Source organism: Musca vetustissima, unplaced genomic scaffold, assembly GCF_032173495.1.
Source record: "Musca vetustissima isolate MV318-11 ecotype Yass unplaced genomic scaffold, APGP_CSIRO_Mvet_v1 utg10925, whole genome shotgun sequence".
NCBI classification, from domain to species: domain Eukaryota; kingdom Metazoa; phylum Arthropoda; class Insecta; order Diptera; family Muscidae; genus Musca; species Musca vetustissima.
Genome location: NW_026881510.1, coordinates 11,587 through 30,977, shown reverse-complemented (window position 1 = coordinate 30,977; position 19,391 = coordinate 11,587). Strand labels below are relative to the sequence as shown.

Genomic DNA, 19,391 nt, shown 5'->3' with positions numbered 1-19,391 from the left:
CCTCAGAAGTGATGGCTTGACGGCTTTAAACGTACCCACATCAAAGGGGGAAATATTTGACGTTCCCTATCGAATATAGGGTGGAGTACTGATGCCAGCGACCTCAGCATTGCCCTCTTCGTCATCCCATATATCGGCTAGGATTTGCCTTGGCAGCTACTTCCCCACTGCTGCGATGGATGGGGGTGGTCTCCAATTATGGTATTCACGTGATATTGCTCTACTGACTGAGCGACTGCGTCCGTGTGCTGCCGGCTAGTGACTGCTTTATCGCATAAAGCAGTGGCTTGCGCAGACGACTTGAAACGGCTGTCGAACTTTACTCCCAGTATCTTGGGGTAGTTGGTGGCCGTAATCAGTTCTTCATCGACCATTATATTGAGTAGAAGCTTCATTTCAGCCGGTCATGTGGCGAACAGCGTGGCTGTTGATTTTGTGGCAGATATTTTCATATTCCTCAGATGGAGAAATTAACAAGAAGTTTAGCCTCTCACATATATCATCAATAATGGGACACGACGCCATGATCGCACAATCGTTGATTATCCAACGTTTCAAATACGGTCGGAGATCTGTCTTCTCTATATTTTCGAACAGCTTGGCATGATTGACGGTATCGATGGCCTTCGATAGATCAAATGCCACCATAACTGTTCTGTTACCCGGCCTGTTCTGGTTGAGTCCTCTGCTGTTGTTGTGCTATGCCTCTTACGGAATCCATGTTGGTGTTGGGCAACTGGAAAACTGCTTCTCAATGATGTGAGGAGTAGCGCCTCAAGTGTCTGTGCTACCGGCGACAGGAGTGAAATCTGCCTGTACGATTCACCCCTGCTGGCATCCTTGCCAGGCTTCATTAGCGGGACCACCCTGCCTATTTGCAAGGCTTCAGGAACTATGTCGGTGGTTAACGACAAGTTGAGGGCTGATGTTAAGTACTCAACTCCGTGTTCATCCATCTGCTTAAGCATTACCATGGATATTCTGTCCGGGCCCAACGCTTTCGATGACTTAGCGTTATTGACATCTGCGACGTCCTCCTTCGTAAATTGTGGTGGTAGCACACTCCTTTTCGCCCTGTCGCTCTCGGGGTGCTCTATGAATTGCCGTTTAAAATAACTCGTGCACCTCTTCGGGTCTGTCACAGTTACGTCGTTAAATGTAACAGCCGTCCTGTCATCCTTCCTTCCAGGATTTGAGAGTGACTTAATCGGGTATTCGATTCGCAGGTATAATGGGAGCGGCAGCTGTAGCGATGATTTTCCGGAAATTCCTCTCAGCTACCCGTGGATCTGAGGGAATGGACAGCTCTCTGAAGCGGTAATTGGTAAACTCTCTGAAGCCAGCCCAATCAGCTTTCCCATGGTTCAGGAAAGTACTTTCAGATGTTATGAAATCTGGTGGTGTGTGGACGGCGACTATGATCGGAAGGTGTACCTGAACATGTACCTGTGCGTCGATTATAGGTGGCGCTCTTGACAGTAGTGGGCATCCTGTATGCAATCTGTCCGTAAGAGTGCTTGTAATTATATTATATGTCGGTGGTTAACGACATGTTGAGGGCTGGTGTTAAGTACTCAACTCCGGGTTAATCCATCTGCCTAAGCATTACCATGGATATTCCGTCCGGGCCCAACGTTTTGGATGACTTAGCGTTATTGACATCTGCGACGTCCTCCTTCGTAAATTGTGGTGGTAGTACACTCCTTTTCGCCCTGTCACTCTCGGGGTGCTCTATGAATTCCCGGTTAAAATAACTCAGGCACCTCTTCGGGACTGTCACAGTTACGTCGTTAAATGTAACAGCCGTCCTTTCATCCTTTCTTCCAGGATTCGAGAGTGACTTAATTGGGTATTCGACCAGCAGGTATAATGCGAGCAGCAGCAGTAGCGATGATTTTCCGGAAATTTCTCTCAGTGGTAATTGGTAAACTCTCTGAAGCCAGGCCAATCAGCTTTCCCATGGTTCAGGAAAGTACTTTCAGATGTTATGAAGTCTGGTGGTCTGTGCGTCGATTATAGGTGGCGCTTTTGACAGTAGTGGGCATCCTGTATGCAATCTGTCCGTAAAAGTGCTTGTAATTGTATTATAAATTAAAATGACGGGTGGATGTACACATTTTGCCCCTAGCCGATATATGGTATCCTAAAGGATATATTTTAATAGACTCTGCTCATATTTCACAAACTCTTGGGAAGAAATCCTGCCGGATGTGGAATAGACATTACATAAAATTTAAATTTGTTGATGTTGATATCAGTCCTATGGTTTTTACACAGTGGACTGAGATGATAGTCTTGGGGAGAAACTTGTTGTTTTTTCAACCACCGAATGATGTCTTAAATACAAGTTACATACATAGTTGTATTATAGTGATCATGGGTATTTGGTATTTACAATAGGCTTTTTCGGTAATTATTTATAATAGGCTGGTTCCTTATTCTGTTTTACCACAATATATATATATATATACATATTAAATTGCGTACTAGTGTACTATGTACGTACTAGTGTATATTCTTGTAGGCGAAATGAATTTTAGATGCGATCTAAAGTACTTTACCACCACCTCTCTGATAATACACCTTAAATGTATGGTAATAAATATCTAAAAAATTTGTGACATTTTATACATATTGTATAATAACAATTAGGAGTTTATATATTTACACCATTATTAAGAAAATAACTCAGTTGAATAAGTTTGTTATAAGAAAAATTGATTTTTACAAATAATTTACAAGCATACAGTTCAATTGTATTAAATAAGAAAACAATAACAACAAATGAAGGGAATCCACAGCAATAGATTGTATTATTATTTCGAATATTATTTTTCCTACAATCGGTTTCAAAATGCATACATATAATATCCAAAATCAATATCAACACAACACAATGCTACAGTATGTTTGCAAACTAAAAAAAGCGATATAAAAACTTTATGAAATTTAGTCAGTAGACTTCAAAGTGGATCCACATACTTTTCCCCATTGTTCGATAAGGTAAACTAAACTACAATATAACCTCCATTAAAAAGAAAAACATAATTTTATTTACTGTAGCATGGTGTAATCTTGGCTTCAACAATTTTTGAACATTTTTTTCTACAGTCCCTCTTCTCGATTTTACTAATATTTGTACAGTCTTATATCGAAACAAACAAAAAAAGCAAAATTACAATAATTGTAAACGGAACAATACAAACAAAAAATTTCAAAAAAAATATATACAAAACTGTTAATAATTTACCTTCAAAAAATAAAAAAAAATCTCTATTTATAAAAAGAAAACAAAAGTTGAAATATTCACACAAAAAGAAATATATTTATATAATAAAAATTACAATGAAAGTTAATAAACCATAATAAATATATTAGAGAAAATGAAAACAAAAAATAAAACGTTAATAGTAAAAATGTGTGACATTAAAATTAGAAATTGTAAAACATTTTTCGAATAGACGAATCTTAATATTATTTCTTCAATTTCATTATTTAATTGTATTCTTCATATCTATTTCTTATGGTTTAAGTTCTGTTCATCGATTTCGGGTAGCCTCCATCTAATAGGTTTTAGACTTTCATTCCGCAATTTGAAGCTGTCCTTTGAGTGTAGTGTAGACCGCCTCAACCCTGACACAGGCCAACTATACTCAAGCCATGAGCTGCCTGCTGATATCAACTAGATGTTTAATGTTTCGCCTTTGGACCGCTCTATATATAGATCAAAAATATCTATACTGTATATCAATGTACATTCGCATGTTTTAATGTATATCAATTACATTCGCATGTCACACAAGTACCGTATAGCATAACACTCCAGTAGGTGGTGGTCGGGTAGTGGATACGTCTGGTACATAACTAATGGTTTCCATTACTCTCTGTCTGGTTGTCGGGTAGTGGATACTTCTGTTACATTATTAATGGTCTCCATTACTCTCTGTCTAGGCTAAATAGTTCTTCGACTGTTTGTTTTTACAGTTAAAAACCGTTATCCCTTTGTATAAAGTAAACTGACCAAACCGAACCTTCTGACGATCACCTACTTCAATCAGGAAGAACTTCTTCGACTGACAACCAATTAGTTTCATTGAAACCAGAGGGGAACCGTGCATTCAAAGCAATTTTCTAGCTCCACGTTCTGCACGGTAAATAAGGAGGCCCCATCAGAATAAGGTGAGAGTGTTACAGTTTGCCAGACATTTGCCATTGTGTCACCGGGTCTAATAAATGACGTCAACTGGCAGCCTGCCATCTCTCTTGGCTCAGAACACCTCCTCATAATCGTCTCCATCAGCAGACCATCCGATTCTTTCTTTCCTTAACCATAGGAAAGCCAACTGGTAAGGATTCAGAGAGTTCACCAACCAGCGCTTCAGAGAACATTCCCGTCCTTCTGATGTACGGGTAGCAGAAAAATAATTCCGGGAAATCTTTGCAGTTGCAGTCATTAGATTTATTTCTGCTGGTTGAATTTCCGAGATGAGACCAAATTTCCCAGCAGAGGCATATGGTCCAACAAATGAGCGTGATGAACTCCGTCGATGTAACACAGCAGATACCAGAGTCAGGGAAATCACGTTGGAGATCAACAGAATAGATGTGAAGAATTGCAACATCCAAACCCGGTTAAATCGCTCTCGAACTGTGGTAAAAAGGATGATAGGACATCAGTAGTAATTAGCGATGAGGCTGTGACTGAAGCGAAGAGATGCGAAAATTATTTTAATCGAGAGTTTGCCGAGCATCCCTATAGCTATATCATAAAGAGTACTACGATTTATAAGATCTCTTCCCGCCGAGAGAACTGTTGCATGTGTCATCTGTAAAGCTTAGTCATCGAAAGCGATTGGCCCTGGCCATGCTAGCCAGATGAGACAGGAGTAGAGTAGGCAGCAAAAGACCTCAATTTGTCGTTAGCCACTTTAATATTTCTCAATGCTTGGAAAATGAGTATGATTGTCCCGTTACTGAAGCCAGGCAAGAATGCCAGCAAAGTTGAATCTTACAGACCAATCGGACTTTTATCGGCAGGCAGCTAAGACTATTGAGGCTTTGCTACTCCCTAGCATTCCTAAATGTTACTCAGTTACTGATCATCAACATGGATTCCTGAAGTGGTATAGTACAACAGCAGTTTGCATGCGACTTCCACACCTATAACGGAACCGGCCGTGTAATAGGATAGTTATGGTTGCGCTAGATTTATCTAAGGCAATTGATGCCATCAGTCACTCAAAGCTCTGGGATGCTAAATGAACCGCCCGCCAGCAACATTTGAAACTTTGCTTCGTAAATTATATGTTGGGCGCCAGTTGTACGTGGAATTCAGAAACAAGAAGTCGAAACTTTACGTCCACCGGACTACATAAAGATCTTTACGTACGCGAATTATTGTACGATCATAGCGTATGGGCCAACTATCTTACTGATATATAGCAAATTTTGTTGTTGTTGAAGCAATATCCGCTATCCGAAACATCAATTTAAGAATAGGCACCCGCCACCGAGATCTTCATGATCTCGAGAGAGTGGTACAGATGTACTAAAGGAAACCAATATCAATCTGGATTTAATGGTATTTATACTGATGCAGTTGACGAAACAATTCGAGAACACAGGGTAAATACAATCCTCAGAGAAAACCCGTCACCGAAAGCACAGTAGCTGCGACAATCATTGTAGTGTAGTCGACTCAATTCGTATTCTGCACGAATTGTTGACACGGAGGATAATATCTGCCCGGCTTGTGATAATGATCCACTTGACACGTTACACCACCTTAAATGCTCAGGCAAACTCAGTCAGGTAATCCCATTTTTACTTATGACACAACCGATACAGATCACAGGCTTTTTGAACATGAAAAAATTCACATAGAAGTTCGTATGGATCCCTCGTTACCTTGACATATTAGCTCCTATATAAAGATCCCCGCACATATTCCCACGAAAATGACTGTACTTTGGATTTCCAGGTTCTTGGAGCATGAGAAAAAATGTTTCTATATATGTCTACGTTTTGTCATACCACCATATACATGTTAGGATCAATTTTCGGTATTCTGAAGGGTTTATCCAGCAACGAGAAATCAAATTGATCATGTTGTGATAGACGGAAGGCACTCATCCAGTGTATTACACTTTGATCGATACGAGGAGCGAATGTCGATTCGAACCACTACATTGTAGCACCCAAGGTTCGCACTCGTATTAATGTTGCAGCAAAGGTGCGATCTAACACAACACGGAAACTCGGCGTCGAAAAGCTGCAAACACAACAAGTAGCCGAGGTCTACTTCGCTCAACTTACACACCTGCTTGACGAAAGCAGTTCAAGAAACCCTACTGATGTGAAAAACGCGGCGTTTAGGGCAACCCTGCAGACAGTAGCAACACGTAATGTGATGGAGAATTATCGGGGGAAAAGGAGAAAGGCGGAACGTGTTTTCAGAAAAAGAAAAAAGAACATGAAAAACGTGAACAAATCGAGATGGACAGGAGTCAGAATGAAGTCCGGAAATTTTACCAACGAGTGAAACACCAAACCGAAGGCTTTGGTGCAGGCACATCCTCCTTTAGAGATGAAGAAGGAATCCTGGTGACAGATACAGACAGCGTGCTGAGGATCTGGAAGGAGCATATTGAAAAATTTCTGGTATCAAATAGTGGCGTTGAAGAAGATACCCCAGAACCAATAAGAGATGATTATATAGAGTGTATAACACCTAGCCAAGATGAGGCCATAAAAGCAATTAATCGGCTCAAGAACAATAAAGCAGCAGGAGCCGAGAGAGATGCTGGTCAGGAGCCAATGAGAAGACCAAGCTGAGTATCAAGACGTCCAGTAGACTCGGACCAACTGTGGAACATGAGAACTACAGCTTCGAGGTAGTTAAAGATTTTATATACCTTGGTATATACCGCTATAAATTAAACGAATGACATCAATTTTGAAATTCGGAGAAGAATTGTGATGGCCAACAGATGCTACTATGGTCTAAGTAAGCAGTTTAGAAACAAGGCCACCTCCTGCCAGACCAAACTAACACTTTACATGACGCTGATACTACCCGTGCTGTTATATGAAGCATGGGTACTTGCGGAAGCAGTTGAGGCAGTTCTTGGGGTGTTTGAAAGAAAGATCTACGGGCCGATCTGCGTCGACGGTGAATATCGGCGTCGAATGAACCGCGAACTTTACAATTTATACGCGGACATGGACATAGTCGTATTGAGCTGCAGCGACTACGGTGGCTAGGCCATGTTGTGCGAATGAATGAGAATGCCCCAGCTCAAAAGGCATATAAAAGCGAGCCCACTGATGGTTCCCGTAGAAGGGGAAGGCCACGAATTAGGTGGAAAGACAAGTAGAAAACAACCTCTTGGAACGTGGTCTTTCAAATTGAAGGAGATGCACACAAGACCGATGCACTTGGAAATCTTTTTTAAGCTCGGCTTATGGAGCAACCGTTCTGTAACAAAACAGCTAAGTAGTAAGAAGGGTTTATCCACATTTCCCCGGAGAAATGGCCGTAATATTTTAATCGGTACCGATCAACATTCGGTAATTGAAGTTCATATTCAGTTTTCGAATGTGAGTGTCTGCAATTTGGTACTTGTTTTTTCATAGCATAAATAACCTATAAATATACCGATTTTTTTAAAAATTTTGATTTTATATATGAAAAACTTATTTTTCGATTTTACTTTAAAAAAAATTGTGTACGAAAACATACACTAAATTATTAAAAATAATATTTTAATTTTTATTTTTTTTGCGATTTCTATTTTCATGTCACACATTCTCGTAGAAAAAAATAAAACGAACGAATTGCTTCAATCATATAGCAATCAATAAATAAAAATGTTCATTCGGCGATATGACGATATTATTAATTTTTATTACAAATAGTAAAGAATAATAATAAATAACATTTCTGTTGAAACTATTTAGAAAAATATAAAAGATTTAGATTAAATATTTAGTGCTAATAATTATAAACAAAATATTATTAAAATTATATATTTTTTAAAAAAACAAACTGAAGTTTGCAAAAAAAAAACAACTAGACAAAATATTAGAAATTCTTTATAATTCACAAAACAAACAAACACACACACACGCATATATTAAGCTATATATATGTTTGTATGGATATTTACATACAAACTCACGTTAACATTATCTTCATAGTTTAAATTATTATTAAATGAATTAAAAAAACAAACGAGATTAATTAGATTTTATGTATTAACGAAGAGTGACGACAACAACAACAAGAAAGAGAAACACTAAAGCAAAAAAATAAAAAAATGAACATTTAACGAAACTATCTGAAAAAAAAGAAAATTAAAATTGCAATTTTGTTTTATTTGAAAAAAGGAAGAATGGTACCTTGAATATTTGCTTCGTTTTAGGACCTACAAGAATCTCCTTTTAATTGTTTTTTTTTTTATAAATTTTAAAAATTTTGTGTACCGGAATACACACACGCACACTAATACATTATAACTAATTATGAATGTGAAACATAGCTCAGTTTATATATAACCAGACAATGCGGCTTCAACCTCCTTTTTCCATCGATTTCGGTCAACCTCCACCTAATAGGTTTTAGATGTTCATTCCGCAATTTGAACCTGTCCCTTGAGTGTAGTGTAGACTACCTCAACCCTGACACACGCCAACTATACTCAAACCATGGCCTGCCTGCTGATATCAGCTACATGTTTAATGTTACGCATTTGGACCGCTCTCTATCTAGATCAAAAATATCTATCCGTATCTACCTAGGTGCCGGAATTCGGTACATAAACCTATGACAAGGAAAGTTTCTGGCAGTAAGAACCAATATTAATCTTCGATTCCAGTTGTAATGTGTATCATTTACATTCGCATGCTGCACAGGTACCACAAAGCTTAACAATGCAGTAGGTGGTGGTCGGGTACTGCATACGTCTGGTACATTATTAATGGTCTCCATTAATCTCTGTCTACCATAAATAGTTATTCGACTGCTTGTTTTCACAGTTAAAAACCGTTACCCCTTTTGTATAACGCAAACTGGCCAAACCGAACCTTTTGACGATCACCAACCTCAATCAGGAAAAGCTTCTTCAGGTAACAATCGGCTGACAACCAATTAGCATCACTGAGACCAGAGGGGACCCGTGCTTGCAGAGCAAATTGATAGCTCCACGTTCTGCACGGTAAATAAGGAGGTCCCACAAGAATAAAGGGAGAGTGTTACAGTTTGTCAGACATTTGCCATTGTGTCACCGGGTCTAATAAATGACAACAACTGGCTGCCTGTCATTTCTCTTGGCTAATAAATTATAACTAATTATGAATCATATATGATATTTTCAGCTGTGAAATATTTCATGTTCATCGGACAGACATAGCTCAGTTTGGTACATTTGGTAAAAATTATAAATATCGGTCCATATTTTCGGGTAGCCCCCATATAACGGTACCCCCAATTTACGATATTTTGTTGGTTTTAAGCGCATTTTTAAACCGAATTCGCTGAAATTTGGTACAATGGGTTCTTATTGGGTACCAAATTTCTTCACTAAAAATTATAAATATAGGTCAATTTTTTCGGGTAGCCCCCATATAAGCCACCCCCAGAATTTAGGCATCTCCCCCCTATAATTATGCCTCCTGAAGGAAAGAATAGAGACACAAAACGAACAGATATTGGGTACGAAATTGGCACTATGTAATCTAAATTGCAGTAGTTTGAAGAGTGTATATTCTACCATGCGTTATTAGTATCAGTCCACGCTTTGGGGGTTTCTTTAAAAAATTGCCGAAATTTGTATTTGGTGTATACAATGGTTTGGTTGGGGTAAGTTTATAACGATAATATCAGACATCCTGGAGGGTGCCCTTTCAACCCTGTCAAATTGGGCTTGCACCAAAGGTCTTGGTGTAAACCCCGCTAAAACCGAATTGGTGCTCTTCACTAGGAAATACAAAATTCCTAGTTTCCGCCTGCCATCACTTGGTGGAGTGACTTTAACCCTTTCTGATGAAGCTAAATATCTTGGCACTGTCCTAGACCGCAAGTTACTGTGGAATGGGAATATCGAGGAACGCTCCAAGAAGGGATTGCTGGCACTCTATTCATGCAAGAACTCCATAGGCAAGCGTTGGGGATTGAGACCCGGAATTATACACTGGCTGTATACGACGATTGTCTTACCCATACTTACTTATGGATGTCTTGTCTGGTGGCAGGAGGTGAATAGTAGGGAATCCTGGACTAGTGGCTCCCTACCTCTGTCAGGTCTGTAAATCTTTACAGACGGGTCCAAGATGGAGGAAGGCACTGGCGCAGGCGTCTACTGCAGGGAATTAGGTATACAGAACTCATATAAACTCAACAATGATTGTAGCGTTTTTCAAGCAGAGATTCTTGCAATCACGAAAGCGGCCGATATAGTAAAAGCACTTAATACCGACATTACGGGACCGGTGACTATTTACGTAGTCAGGCGGCCCTGAAAGCGGTGAAGTCGCATACTATAAACTCGAAAGCAGTTCATGATTGTAAGACCGCTCTGAATGATATACGACAAATAGTTGGGCTATGCTGGGTTCCAGGACATAATGATATTGAAGGGAATGAGATAGCCGACGAGCTTGCTCGAGGGGGGTCACAGTCGTCCAGTCTTCTGATTGAGAGATCGGTGAAACCCCCTATTAGCTATTTCATTGGCAGAATCCGCGCGTTCCATTGCGAGGTAGTCGGCAACAGATGACTGAGGGAACCTGCTTGCAGAATCTCTAAATCTATCTGACCAGAATTCTCTCGTAAAGAACGTCTTCGCTGCTGGATCACAGCAAGAGGGAGATCAAAATCGTTGTGGGGATCATTACTGGTCACTGCAAAGTTAGATCTCTCACTTCTAAGTGGGACTCCAGTGGAGAGGATTACTGTCGTCTATGTGAGGACGAAGAAGAAGTGGAAACAATTGAGCACATCCTCTGCAAATGTCCATCGCTGATCAGCAGAAGACATAAACAGTTTGGATGTTATGAAATTGATAATCTAGCCTTTTTCTCCAAAATAGACCCTAAGCAAATTCTAGGCTTTGTCTAGGCTTTGACTTGGCTAAAATAATGTCTCTTCCGCTCCCTTTTTCTCAATATTTCTCTCTCTACTCTTCCACTATCTTTTTTCTTCTCTTTATAGGTATACCTATACATAAAGGATGATCACAATGGACATAGTTTCCGAGTGGACGGTTGTTATAACAGCCGTACATCCCTAACCTAACCTACAATGGTTTACATAAATCGGTTTATAGGTATAGCTTCACATTTTGGTATATTCCCAATATTTTCATTTCAAGTATCCGTCAGTACACCTATGGTAGAGGGTATCCAAAGTTCGGCCGGCCGAACTTAACTCTTTTTTGTTTCTAGACTAATTTTAATTGTCATGTCGGTTGGGTCATATATTTTAATATTCCAATCTATTCTAAACTTAATTCGTTGCATATGGATCTTAGTATATGACAATTTATTTATATACGAGAGACATGTCTCAACCTAAAGCAGCCCCGGTAGTCTTACAGAAAAGGTTTGTATCAATCTGCAATTCAATTAAAATCAAATCATTTTCTTTCTTTTTTTATTAAGTTACAAACTTTATTTAAAAAATTTATATATAAAATAATTTTGGACATTTCGGGTTAAAAAATAAGATTTTCCTAATATAATTCCATACAATTTTATAAACATAATTACATATCTTCAACTTTATTTATTTATTTATGTTTTAATAATTTAAATTGCACCCTATTATTCAGCTAATCAGGTAGATTTCATTGAACATTCCGTTTACTTTGGTTATTATTTTTTTTTCTTTCTTGTGAAAATATATTTACACACTTTTCTAATAATTTACAACTTTGATTTGGGTTTCTTCTTGAGCATGTCACGTAGAACACGTCTTAAAATCTTGCCACTGGGATTTTTGGGAATTTCATCAACAAATACCACACCACCACGTAATTTCTTGGCGGGGGAAGCACGTTCAGCAACAAAATCAATGACATCTTTTTCGCTTAGTTCAACATTGGCTTGTTTGACAACAAAGGCCATGGGCAGTTCACCAGCCTCTTCGTCTGGCTTGCCAATAACAGCAGCATCTTTAATCTTGGGATGAGTCAACAATAAGGCCTCAATTTCAGCTGGTGGCACCTGGAAACCTTTGTATTTAATCAGCTCCTTGATGCGATCGACAATAAAGAATTCAAAATCATCATCGAAATAGCCAATATCGCCGGTATGTAGCCAACCATCAATAATGGCACTTTGAGTTGATTTCGGATCACCAATATAGCCCTTCATAATACAATCACCCTTGAAGCACAATTCACCACGCTGATTGGGCCCCAACACTTTGCCCGTATCGGGATCAATAACCTTAGCATAGAGGCCAACTTTTAGAGCGCCAACACTACCCGGTTTACAGGCATTATCATTTTGTACCAACAAACTCAATGTGGATTCGCTCAGGCCATAACCTTGACGGATAATTGGCACACCAATACGTTCTTTAATTTGATCCTCGGTTTCTTTGCTCAAGGGTGCAGCACCGCACAACAATACCATCAACGAAGATAAATCATATTTTTCGACAATTGGATGTTTGGCAAGGAATACCATCAATGGTGGTACCATAAATGCCATCATAACGCGATATTTCTCGATGGCGCTCAAGAATAGGTGATCTTCAAATTTGGGTAAGTACACCAAACAGGCGCCCATACAGCCGGTGGTGATCAATGTAAGACAACCAAAAGCATGGAACCATGGAATGACAGTTAACATTTTAATTTCACCCAAGGGCAGGGCAGTTGGTTCTCTGGAAAAAAGGAAGATATAAAACGTTTAGATATTAACCAAAGAAAAACGAAATACATTGGGATTTTATGAGTCGATTTATGCATGTCCGTCCGTCCGTCTGTTGGTGTTAAATAGTAAACAAAGTACAGGTCGATTTATGATTTACGAAAAATCGGTTCAGATTTAGCTCCCATACATATTTTTGTCCGATTTAATGTAAATGGTGCACCAAAGTCCCTATATATTTTCCGATTTACACGAAATTTTGCACAGCGTAATGAATTGGGTCTGGAATCATGTCTGTCAAGTTTTGTGAAAATCTGTTCAGATTTAGATATAGCTCCCATATATATTTTCGTCCGATATAATGTAAATGGTGCACCAAAGTATCTATATATCTTTCGATTTCCACGAAATTTGGTAAAGTGTACTAAATTAAGTCTAGAGTGATGTGTGTTAATTTTCGTGAAAGACGGTACAGATTTAGATATAGCTCCCATATATATTTTCGTCCGATTTTATGTAAATAGTGCACCAAAGTCCCTTTATATCCTTCGATTTGCACGAAATTTGGCATAGAGTACTGAATTGAGTCAAGAACGATGTGTGTTAAATTTCGTGAAAATCGGCTCAGATTTAGATATAGCTCCCATATATATTTTTGTCCGATTTTATGTAAATGGTGCACCAATGTCTCCATATATCCTTCGATTTGCACGAAATTTGGCATAGCGTACTGAATTGAGTATAGAATGATAAGTGGTGAGTTTAGGAAAAATCGGTTCAGATTTAGATATAGGTCCCATATATACGTTCGTCCGATTTTATGTAAATGGTGCACCAAAGCCCCTATATATCCTTTGATTTGCACGAATAGAGTGATGTGTGTTAAATTTCGTGAAAATCAGTACAGATTATAGCTCCCATATATACTTTCGTCCGATTTTATGTAAATGGTGCACCAAGATCCCTATATATCCTCCGATTAGCACGAAATTTGGCATAGCGTACTGAATGAAGTCTAGAGTAATATGTTTTAAGTTTCGTGAAAATCGGTCATGATTTAGGTATAGCTCCCATATATACTTTCGTCCGATTTTATGTAAATGGTGCACCAAAGTCCCTATCGATTATTTATCCTTCGATTTGCACGAAATTTTGCATAGCGTACGGATATGAGTCTAGAATGTTATGTGGTATGTTTCGGGAAAATCGGTTCAGATTTCGATATAGCTCCCACATATATACATATTCGTCCGATTTTAGATAAATGGTGCACGAAACTCCTAATGTTTGTCCGATTAACACGAAATTTTGCACAACGTATCAAATTGAGACTGGAATGACGTTATTGCGTTTTGTTGAAATTGGTGCAGATGCAGCCAAAGGCCATATGTATTTCGAACGGGCGTCTGATCGAGATTAAATTCTTAACAGTGCGACGTACCAAATACCCTGTATGAATTTTTATATAAATCGTTTTCCATAAATTTGCACCATGGTACGCAACTGACTCTAAATCTGCCCGAATGAAATTAAATTTAGCATAGGTTGCTGAAAGGCATGAGTATATTCCTTCGAGGGAACATTGACAGGCAATTGTAAGGATACATATGTACAATATACCCAATGTGGTGAAGGGTATCATATATTCGGCCCAGTCCGAGTTTACTACTTTCCTTACTGGTTTTAAGTACATTTTTAAGAACTATAAGCATCACTTTCATAATAGTCTGATAGTCTCTATATAAACCTGATTTTTTTAAAGATGTTCCCAGAATAAAATTCTTATGACTCTAAATTTTGAAGAACTTTTGTTAATGGCTATTGTAAATTAATTAATCTTCGAAGTTCTGTTAAGACAAGTTCGTTCTTTTTTTTAGTTACTTACAATTGCGAATCGATCGTACTCAAAATATTTGATTGTGTCAATTGTACACCCTTTGGCATTCCAGTTGTACCCGACGAGCATACAATCAATGCAACATCATCATCCTTATTGGCAATTACACATTCGAATGTATTTTGTGATGGAATTTTATCGCTCTTCATTAATTCATCGAATGCCAACACATTAGAGCTGGGCGATTGATTGCCGAAAACAATAAGTTTCTTAACGAAAGAATTATTTTTTGCCACCTTGGCAATGCGATCAATTGTCAGCTTGGATGCAAACATTACTTTTGGTTTCGATAAATTCATGGCATGATGAACTTCGCCTGTAAATTACATTATAAAAGACATAGTTAAAGCACAATTGAATATGAATGCAAAAAAAAAAAGAAAAAGAACTTACGTTCCGAATAAGTAACATTCAGTGGTGCCACAGTGGCATTCACAACAAAAGCGGCAAACAATGTGATGGCATACTCCAAACGATTTTCACTGGACAAACCGACAACGTCATTGCTTTTAACACCTAGATGTTTCATGACATGCGCCAATCGTACAATAGATTTGTACATAAATTCGGCGGAGTATTCTTGACCGGAAACAGCATCGATCTGGAAAAAGGGTAAGGATAGACCTTATTATTATTAATTCTATAATAAGACAGGATATTTGTAATGCCCCACATTATGGGCTGTAAATAATAATTGTCGATATATGCCCTTAATAATAATTTTGGTTGTATGTGTCGATCGGATATAAGTAACATTTTTATACCCTTCACCACACTGTGGTACAGGGTATTATGTCTTTGTGCATATGTATGGCACAGCTCATTTATTCGGCCCAAGGACGAGCCGTATTTAAATTGGAAAAAAATCGGTTCAGATTTAGATATAGATCCCATATATATTTTCGCTCGATTTAAGGTAAATGGTGCACCAAAGTACCTATATATCTACTAAATAAAGTTTAGAGTGATGTGTGTTAAGTTTCGTGAAAATCGGATCAGATTTAGATATAGCTCCCGTATATATATTCGTCCGATTTAAGGTAAATGGTGCACCAAAGTACCTATATATCTTTCGATTTGCACGAAATTTGACATGGCGTACTGAATGAAGTCTAGAGTGATGTGTGTTAAGTTTCGTGAACATCGTTTCAGATTCAGATATAGCTCCGTATATATTTTCGTCCGATTTAAGGCAAATAGTACACCAAAGCCCCCTATATCTTTCGATTTGCACGAAATTTGGCATAGCGTACTGAATGAAGTCTAGAGTGATGTGTGTTAAGTTTCGTGAAAATCGGTTCAGATTTAGTTATAGCTCCCATATATATTTTCGTCCGATTTTATGTAAATGGTGCACCAAATCCCTATATAACTTTCGATTTGCACTTCATTTGGCATAGCGTACTGAATGAAGTCTAGAGTGATGTGTGTTACGTTTCGTGAATATGCAGATTTCGATATAGCTCCCATATATATTTTTCTCCGATTTTATGTAAATGTGGCACCAAAGTCCCTTTATATCCTTCGATTTTCATGAAATTTGGCATCGAGTCTAAAATGATTTGTGGTAAGTTTCGTGAAAATCGGTTTAGATTTCAATATAGCTCCCAAGTATACCTTTATTTGTCCGATTTTACCTAAAAGGTGCACCAAACTCCTAATGTTTGTCCGATTAAAACGAACTTTTGCACAACGTATCAAATTGAGATTGGAATTACGTTATTGCGTTTTGTTGAAATTGGTGCAGATGCAGCCATAGCTTCCATATGTATTTCGAACGGGTGTCTGATTGAAATTAAATTTTTAACAGTGCGGCGTACCGAATAGCGTGTATCAATTTTGCTATAAATCGTTTTCCTTAAATTTGCCCCATGGTACGCTTGGTCCATGAGTAAGGATACGTATGTACAATATACTCAAAGTGGTGAAGAGTGTCATACTTACTGGTATGATACTCTTCACCACAGTAGATGTTTCTTTATATGACTCTGAAAGTGAATCTATATAGTATATTCTCAAAAGTAACATTGGATCACAAAGATATGCAGAAAAATATAACATCCTGTACTACGGTGTGGTGTAGTTCTTTAAGAGCCTCTGATCATTAGGTTCGAAGACGAGTCTTAAACTAATTAATGATTTCGTTTTCCCAGTACATTGGTTATCAACGTGTTTAAAGTTCAAAACATGTATTTGTATTCGTACACGTTTTTTAATAATATATACATTCGATCCAAAGACATTGATCCATCGTAGCTCAATGTTTACAAATTTGCCTGCGTAATCATAGGCGTTAATGTATCAAATTGACATAACAATGATATATGTATATATCTATATATATATATATATATAAAAGAGCTTAGTGTTAAGTGATTGAGTGAGTGAGTGAGTGACTGACAGATCATCGCCCAGACGAAACGGCAAAAGCTAGAAGCTTGAAATTTTGAGTATGGGTTGTTGTTGGTGTATAGGCGTGAGATAAGGCTGGGTTTTTGGAAATTCGAACTAGAAGGGTACGAAAAGTACTAAAATGTACCCAAAATGGTACCCTGTGTATTATGCGAACGGGGAGAGCTAGAATTCTGAAATTTGGAATGTGGGTCACTGATGGAAAGTTAGAAAGATGTACAAAAGGGTTTTTGGAAATTCGACCTATAAGTGTACTAAAAGTACTAAACATTACTAAATTCAGTACTAGTGGTATATATATTGAACATATATAGCTAGAATCATGAAATTTTATGTGGAATTCAGGTTGGAAAGTGATGTTGTTGTATAGAAATGGTTTAAGAAATTCGAATTCGAATTTTTATACATATAAAAAGTACAAAATGGTACTAAATTTGGTACTATTTGCATTTAGTTGAGTGTAAAATGATGGAATCCTGAAAATATGAATTAGGACTACTATTGGAGTACAGGAATGTGTTAGCTTTAAAAAATCGTACTTATGTGTACGAAAAGTACTAAATGGTACTAAATTTGGTGCAAGTTGGATTTAGGTGAACAGATAGAGCTGTAGTCTTCAAATTGGGAATTAAAATGACTGTTGGAGTGTTGAATTGAGGTAGTTTAGGAAATTCGTACTTATTGGTACGAAAAGTACTACGTTTAGTACAATTTAGATTTGAGTGAAAGGATGGATATGGAAAACTTATAATTGAAAATAAAATTACTGTTAGAGTATAGGATTTAGACAGTGTTGGAAATTAAAACTCATAAATAGGAAAAGTACTAAATGGTACTAAATATGGTACAATTTGGGTCTATGTGAAAAGATAGGGCTGGGATCCTGAAATTTATGATTAACATTACTGTTGCAGTGTGGAATTGAGGCAGTTTTAGAAACTCGTACTTATGTCTACGAAAAGTAATAAATGGTACCAAATTTGGTACAATTTGGATGTTGGTGAACGGATAGAGCTGGAATCTTTAAATGTGATCTTAAGGGTATTATTGGAGTGCATGACTAAGGTAGTTATGGAAATTCGTACTTATGGGTACGAAAAGCACCAAATTTGGTACAATTTTACTTTGGTGAACGGGTAGAACTAGAATCCCGAAAGTTGCAACTTAGGTTGGGAGTGTAGGAAAATTACAGAATGGTACAAATCTGGTACAATTTAGTGAAAATACAGAACTGAAATTTTTAAATTTGGACTTATTGATTACAGGTTTGGAATATTGAGGTAGGTTTGAAATATGGATACGAAAAGTACAGAATGGTACACTTTGGACTTTGGTGGGATTAAGATTACTGTTGGAGTGTAAGATTAATGTAGTTTTAAACATTTTTATTTATGGGTGTGAATTGGTTGAAACCTTAGATTTGGGATTTATATTACTTTAAAGTGTGGTATTACGAATAGTAGAAATAAATATAAATAAATAGAAATAAATATAAAATGCATTACATTTTGATAGGAATTCTGATCTATTTTTAATGTGTAATGGAAATAGGAAAGAGGTTTCGGAATATAGTGATTATGTGTATGAAGAGTACTGAATGTTAAGAAACATGATATCAGCTGTAGGAATAGAAGTGGAACTATATAGAACTATGGTACAACAAATTAAACCGTATTCACGATTTCCATATGAAATGTTATTATTATTTTTGTATTCCTTTCCGCATACGAAGTAGCGGGCACTTTGCTAGTACATATATATTTATCTAGTTGTCATTAACAATCAAAAAACATCATTTACTCAATGTCCCCTATTAATATTTTTACAATAACAAAAAATATCACCCCCATGGAGCTAGTCAAAAAAATAATAGCACAATCACTGGCTAGCAAATTTGCTCTTTGTTACTTTTAACTTATCATCTTGTTCGGTTATCATATCGCTCTACTATTATCAGGTACAAACTGCAAACTAAGACTCTATTGCTATATGACCGACCAATAATCTCTTTGGCAAATGTATATATTCAAGTACATACATATGTACATAGTTTTATATGCATAAAAAAATAACTTACCAAAACAGTTTGTGTTCCAAAGCTCTTATATTTTTCCATTGCATAGTGGCCCAATGATTTGTATTGTTTGGTTTCAGTACCAGTAACTGGTCCACCATATACAATATTACCCGGTAATAAAGTTGCCAT

At 37.4% G+C, this 19,391-nt stretch overlaps 1 protein-coding gene across 1 annotated transcript; it reads right to left on the bottom strand.

Moving 5' to 3' along the window:
• Positions 1-11,915: 11,915 nt before the first annotated feature.
• On the bottom strand, positions 11,916-19,391 carry LOC133327395 (uncharacterized). Its single transcript, XM_061535954.1, has 4 exons — positions 19,263-19,391; positions 15,167-15,374; positions 14,762-15,089; positions 11,916-12,889 (listed from the first exon to the last, which is right to left on the bottom strand). The coding sequence occupies exons 1-4, from the start codon at positions 19,389-19,391 to the stop codon at positions 11,923-11,925; spliced, it is 1,632 nt and encodes a 543-aa protein (XP_061391938.1). The 3' UTR covers positions 11,916-11,922.

Bases quoted from the DNA above. Each gene is read 5' to 3' on its own strand.
- LOC133327395 (XM_061535954.1), bottom strand. From the start codon at position 19,391: ATGGCAACTTTATTACCGGGTAATATTGTATATGGTGGACCAGTTACT. The intron at 15,090-15,166 runs GTAAGTTCTTTT...TGTAATTTACAG, and splicing joins GAATGTTACTTATTCGGAAC to GCGAAGTTCATCATGCCATG. The intron at 12,890-14,761 runs GTAAGTAACTAA...CCTTTTTTCCAG, and splicing joins AGTACGATCGATTCGCAATT to AGAACCAACTGCCCTGCCCT.